This window comes from Hipposideros armiger, unplaced genomic scaffold (genome assembly GCF_001890085.2).
Source record: "Hipposideros armiger isolate ML-2016 unplaced genomic scaffold, ASM189008v1 scaffold_1130, whole genome shotgun sequence".
In the NCBI taxonomy this organism is placed as follows: Eukaryota; Metazoa; Chordata; class Mammalia; order Chiroptera; family Hipposideridae; genus Hipposideros; species Hipposideros armiger.
The window spans coordinates 333,121-340,150 of record NW_017732480.1 but is presented as its reverse complement, the minus strand read 5'-3'; the positions used below and the strand labels follow the sequence as shown (position 1 = coordinate 340,150).

Here is a 7,030-nt window from a genome sequence, read left to right as displayed (position 1 = left end):
TTGCCTCCAGTGAGTGCTAATGTGGTGGGGGAAGGGGTAGTAATGGTGGGCAGTCAGACATGATGGAGGAGGGGCTGCTGAGAACCCAGTTATGGGCGGAAGGGGCAATACAGTTCCTGAAAGAATGACGTCGGTACATTTTCACATACTGGAAATTAGTACAACGAGGAGTCTGATGACAGAGAATGATTGCCTCCGAAAAATGGGCGTATAGTGATACCACCTGCAAACCAACATTGAGTTGAAGGTGTTGCTTTTTTAATGACAAGCTTTGCACAGTGGATTTGTGCACAGTTTGTTTGTGAGAGGTTTCCGTCCCGTTTCATATTTGGAATGTTTGTATACTTGCGAATGTGTATTTCTTAAACAAACTCTGTGGGAGAAATGCTAAGGCACTTTATCACTGAAAAGTGTGACCCTCAGCCTGAAGAGAAAATCAGGGCACAGTCACCTGAGAGGCCAAAAGTGTAGCCTCTTGAAACCAAAGGGATGTGAAAGCTCCAATTCTGCTTGAGGTATTTTTCTGTCCTTCTCTATTAACCTGTAAAAGGCATCAACACTGGCATTGCCTACTGCTCACACAAATGTTTAAGAGTTCAGCAGAGTCAGTTTTTATGTATCACCTCAGCAGCCACGTGTATTTCTCTTTTTAACTTAATTGTAGTACTTTCAAATGTAAGAGTAGAGGTAAAGGCTTGCTAATGATAAGGGCTTGCCAAACAAAGTTTTTCACAGAATCAAGGCAAATTGGAGATGCAGGGAGCCTTCCATGATGCTCTGGGTCAGTAGTTTGCATCCCTATCTAGTGCTTTGTTTTCCATAAACTACTTTGTATCTCTTCTTTGCTGTCCAGCAGTGACACTTACGGGTAATTGCATGTATAAGTAGGTTATGTTAAAAATAACCAATACATTGCCCTAATTGAGATATAAAGTAACAGGAAAATAACTGTTAACAAAACATTGTGCATTTCAATATATTGGGTTGTTGGAAAAGTCATGACACATGTTTGCAACAGATGGCACTAGTTCATTATTGGAAATACTAGAGTCATTCACATCTATGTTATTGCTATGTCATTTGACAGCTGACAGTTCTAGCTTCATTTAAACAAAATTGAGCGATTTGGTTGAGTTTTAGAGATTTTACAACAAGTTGAAGATGGAAGACCGAACTGTGCATTTTTGCCATATTTTACTGTTTTACTTCCATAAAGGGAATAACGCGCATCAAGCTTGTGAAAAGTTGCATAAAGTTTATGGTGACAATGCTCTACAAGAATATCAGTGCCAACGATGGTTCACGGAATTCCATGCTGGTGATTTTGATCTCAACAATGCTCCTCAGTCAGGGAAGCCCACCGAGGTTGCTGATGACAAAATAAAGGCATTGATCGAGTCAAACCCACGTTACATGACACGAGAGATTGCAGAAACATTGACCATCCATCATTCAAGCGTTCACGACCACCTGAAGAAGCTGGGATATGTAAGCAAGCTCGATATTTGGGTTTCGCATGAACTCAAAGAAGTTCATTTGACGACGTGTATAAACATCTGCAATATGCTCATTAAACATGAAGAAAACGATCCTTTTTTTGAAGCGACTGATACCTGATGATGAGAAGTGGATTGTTTACAACAATGTGGTGTGCAAACGGTCTTGGTCCTGACGTGATGATTTGCCTCAAAAGACATTGAAAGCAGACATTCATCAGAGGAAGGTTATGTTCTTAGTGTGGTAGGATTTTAAAGGTGTTGTGTTTTTTGAGCTCCTACCAAGGAACCAAACAATCAATTCGAATGTGTACTGTTGGCAATTGAACAGTTTGAACAAATCCATCATCCAGAAATGTCCAGAGCTTGTTAATTGTAAAGGAGTTGTGTTCCATCATGACAAGGCGAGACCGCACACAAGTTTGATCACCCGTCAAAAATTATTGGAGCTTGGATGCGATGTGTTGCCACATCTACCATATTCGCCTGACGTTGTGCCGTCAGACTTCCACTTGTTTCACTCTCTTCAAAACTCCTTGTGTGGTATAATGTTCAATTCAGATGAGGCTGCAAATCAGCACCTTGTTCAGTTTTTTGCAAATAAAGTTCCTTCTATGCATGAGGAATTATGAAGCTCACTGAAAGATGGCCAAAGGTTATCAAACAAAATGGGCAATATATCATTGATGGATCTTTGTTCTTTATATAAATAAATGACCTTTGAAAAACATAGACAAAATACTTCATGACTTTTCCGACAACCCAATATAAACGCTAGGGCGTGGCTCTACTGGAAGACATGGTAAAGCAGGTGGCTGTTTGTTCCTGTTCGCAGTATGGCCACCAGTGCAACCTTTGCAAAAGAAACCTGATCCAAGTGTGCCGTTTTGTTGACTGGGATGCAGTAAGCAGATTTGCTGTGGGTGAGGTGGTTTATTTCTCTGGAATGGTGATGACTTTTGGTAAAGTTTCAAACAAAAGTACACAGTTACTTGAGAGTTGAATCCCTGGAAAATATATGTAAAAAGAGGTACTCTCTAGGTTCAGATAGTCATACTGAAGGTTCAAATGAAAGCAATCAACAGAAAGACATTTAAAAGTTGTGGGGGACTTGGGACCTTTCCTGGATTTGTGGAAGACCCCTAGCCTTGTCCCCTGAGGGCCAATTACTGGGAACTAAAAATACTCTCACTTTTTCCAAAGTTCCTCCTGGGGTACTGCCCCCTGGGGAACCAGGGGCAGATAACAGTCTCCTTTGTTTATAGATTACAATCAAACAACAAAAAGAAGTCCTGAGAGAGTATGATTTGCCTCAGGTCAGAAATGTGGCATGCACAAACTAGGTATGTTTGGAGATTCTTAAAGCTCATTGTCATTTTTTTCCGTTGAGAATGGTGATTGATTTATTTAGATGACTGTGCTTTTAAGAGTAGGGTGTAGTGTCCTTTTCACACACCTGCCTTAGCTGTCATATTTCACTGCCATGATTCACTGACTGACTGTTCCCTTGGAGGCATTCCCTGGAGCTAGTGAAACTCAGGAGATATTTACTTGGGTTCTGATGTCATTTAGTTGTCTTTTCTTTTAATAGTAGAATATTATTTAGTGACTGGCTAATGCCCCAGAAAGAAATTGGGCAGGAGAATGGGAAACTTGTATTTCATATTATGAGATAAACGTATTCCTAAATGAAAAGTCAGAATCTACTCAATCAGTAATGAGTATGCTGCTATTCAGTTGGGAGAGAAGAGCATTTAGCTTTTTAAAAGAAGCCAAAAGTAATATTTTTCTGAATATAGTAAATATTTTTTAACTTAATATGTAAATTGTGATTTTTTTTTAGATATAAAGATACCTAATTTGTACCCTGAGCTTCATTAAAATTTAGAAATGATTTTGTTGTGAGGCATTCAAATATTTAGAATTTTAGCAACTTTAAAAAGATATTTCATGCTAAGCTATTTTACTTTTTAAATCATGCCATCTTGATGCTTTCGATTTTCAAATTATCATTAAAAAATTGCATAGATCATTGAATTAATGGCAGCGGAACTTTTCAGTATAATCCATAAATACAATTTTGGGAGGAGGGTGTTATGAAGTTACAATATATATCTTGGTACTTTTACTATTTTTATGTTTAAGGTAAAACTATTTCCCAGTAAAAATAAAGTCCATGGCTTTATAACAGAGGTAATATTCAAGACATTCATTTTTATGGGGGGAACTATATTTTAAAAAGAGCACGATTGGTGCAAAATATGAATTGCATAAGGCTGCTTAACTGAAATATATTTTAATTTGATTACATAAGAAATATTTTGTTTCTCAGTAATTCCCTCTTGTTGGCACAAAATCGGAGTAAATCTTTGAATAATATATATATATGAGTATGTTCAAATGAAGTCCAGAGGAAAGTTCTTGGGAGCTTAATGGAGAATGTGCTCACAGAGAAGCAGTTGCATTTTCCGAAATCCAAGATAGACACAGAGCCTTCTGAATTAAATTTGATTGAATATTCAAAATTTAAATATACAATTTATCTAAAAAACCCATTTACTCAGTGCTAGTTGTTTAGCTTGTGGAAACTTCTGGCCTTCACTTCTTTTTCCCTCTTGCGCCTAGTATTATTTGCGGGGAGACTAGGGCAAGAAAATGAAAATCCATAGTTACAAAATTTTCAGAGTCAAAATGGTGTTTTAGCCTACATTTTACAGTCCATCCAGCCTGCTATTATTAGTATGAATTTATGTAAATATTGTATCATTGAAACTGAATTCCTTGGCAGTTGGGTCTAGATTGCTTGTGTCCTTTTTCCTTTTAGATGGGATCATGGAGACTTAACAGTTATTCTAGGCATGGCAGTCCTTCCTCCTGACCTATAGTCACTATACAGGGACTACAGAATCCATATTTTCAAGTACTGTTTGTACTGAAACTTTAAAAAATTAGTTAGTTTAACATTTCTTCAGACAGAATGCACTTAATAGCACTTGTATCATAGGGGATATCAGATTAGAGAATTGCCTTGTATAAATGGCTGCAGCAGAGAGACCCACAGTATGAAAGATTAGATAAGTTTGCTTCTCATAGACCATTCAGGGGGTGAGTTTTCTCTCCTGGAGAGGCAGCTCTACTCCAAGAGGCCATTCAACCACCGGATTCTTTCCGTCTTACACTTCTCCGTATGGAATGCACCTCATCTGCGTGGTTGGAGCTGGGTCAGTGCCACCTCCACATCTCATCCTCTGGTAAAGGGGGCAAGAGAGGCCATGAAGGACAAGCACCTCCTAAGCGGTACACACATGTGCCTGGGTGAGAAGGTCTGTGGACCACGAGCTGCACAGGAGACTGAGAAAGGGCTTTGGCTGGCTGGCTGCATGCTGGTACATGGGGCAGGGGGATCTGGAGGACAGCTCCCAAACAACCTAGTGCCGCCCATTATCTTGGTTTCATGTTCTCTCGTAAAATGTTCCGAGTGTGGTTCAAGAAGATAGGTCCTTTCCTTCCTCCTTCCCTCAAATGTTTGTTGACTACCTACTGTGTGCCAGACACAAGAAGAAAAATTTGAAGTGAATGTAAGTGGAGGTTTCTTATCATGCCAAAATTTTGTCCATTTAGAAGAATTTGTATTTCGACTTTATATTTATTTTCTCAGACTATGACTCAGTAGGTTCAGATTTTGCCTAAAATGATTTTCCTTTTTGAAAACTTGACCTGCTCATTGGATTCAAAACTCAATTTTTTTAAAGGTGTTTTTAACGGTTTTTTTGTTTTGCTTTTTAAAAAAATTTTATTGGGGATTTGGGGAAGGGGAACAGTGTTGGGGAACTGGGGAAGGGGAACAGCCAAGTTGTTGTCCTTCAATCTTAGTTGTGGAGGGTGCAGCTAACTCGGCTCCAAGTCTAGTCGCCATCTGGCCACCCCTCTGCAGCTCGCAGCTGCTCAGCTCAAGGTGTCCTGTTCAATCTTAGTTGTGGGTGGGCGTAGCCCACCATCCCACGCAGGAGTTGAACTGGCAACCTTGTGGTTAGGAGCACGTGCNGGATTATTACCTTGTGGGAATCTCGGGTTACCCAGTCATCTGAATTTTAAAGAGAAGCCAGAGATCTGCATTTTTTGGTGACATCTTTAGGTTTTTTTTTTAAATGCTGGCTGACTAAAAAAACCTAAACACTTTGTGGCCCAAGTAACACACATCTGTGAGTCACGTTTGACTGCAGGCTGCCCGCTGGTGGCCACTGCTGCCCACTGCTGCAGTGTCTGTAAACGACCTGTTATTATTGGGTGTCCTGGAATTTATAATAACCTCCCAGGGGCCTTTATGTCGGGGCCCTTCTAGGAATGCGTTTTTGGGCTTTCTTGGCTACCCTTGCCACTTTTCCCCAGCATTCACCAGGCCTGTTTGATACCAACTCCTGGGACTTAAAATTTGTGTTGCAATTTGAAGAGACCGAATCTAGATGTGCAAGCAGTCTGGGAATATAGGTCTCCCTAATGGAGAGATTTATGGTATTGGTGTTTGGGGTTTTACCCCTCCTCCCCGAAGGTCAGAGTATAGATTATCCCTTGCTGAACAGGGCCCCAGGGCTTGTTGGATTCACTGAGCCACTTGGATAAAAAATGATCCTTTGCACACCTGCCCTGTGTGTGTCTGTGTGTGTGTCTGTGGGGGGAGGGGGCATAAAGAAGCAAAGAGCATGTTCCTTCTAAAGGGGCTGTATTGTTTCTAGAAACAGTTTTTTTCACTGCTTTTTAAAACTTTGTGTTACAGAAACAAGACTTTGATGTGGACACCCTCAGCAAATCAGAGCTTCGCATGCTCCTCAGCGTCATGGAAGGGGAGCTGGAGGCCAGAGACCTGGTCATCGAGGCTCTGAGGGTAAGCGAGCGCCTTCGGTGGGGGGCTCGTGCTGTGGCACTTTCCTTTGGCAAAGCGCCAGTGGCGACGCTTCCTTTTCTTAGTTTTTGAATCACATAGATTTAAATGTTACATCAGGTTCAAACATGCCCCTCCCCCAAACATCAACCCATAATCTTCACAAACTAAAACACTGAAGTTTCAGAAAACTTGAGGTTCAAACTGCATTGGTTCCCAAATCATTTTATGGTTCATGCATTTATTTGGTTAAAGACATAAGTTTTCAGAAAATTGGTAATTTGGTATCTTGCATGTATGTGAGGTCAGTGAGGAAAAACTAAGAGAATCATTTATATAATAGAGCTTTTTCCTTTCTATATAAAGTATCAATGATTTCTTATTTTCAGGAACTCAGAAGAGTTAAAAACTAAATGTTTATATATACACGTATATATCTTCAAATAGTTTTATTACCTTTCATCTGATCTCATAATAATTTTGAAATTTGCATAACTTGTGAAGAATTACCTTCAAATATATTACTTAAATACCTCAATAAAGTTTGTTGTTTTTTAAAAATATGGTTGTTAAACTTTCTCAGTGTAAACTTTTCTAATTGGTTATTCACAGCCTTGCACTTGTTTTGGTATGTGAGCCAAACTTAAGTTTGTTT

At 39.6% G+C, this 7,030-nt stretch overlaps 1 protein-coding gene across 1 annotated transcript in view; it reads left to right on the top strand.

Annotated features, from left to right (window-relative positions):
• Positions 1 to 7,030, top strand: part of CTTNBP2 (cortactin binding protein 2) — a 162,777-nt gene that overhangs the window by 19,286 nt on the left and 136,461 nt on the right. The window contains exon 2 of the mRNA XM_019632351.1: positions 6,271 to 6,378. Coding sequence (XP_019487896.1) covers positions 6,271 to 6,378 — 108 coding nt within the window. The remainder of the gene's footprint in view (positions 1 to 6,270; positions 6,379 to 7,030) is intronic.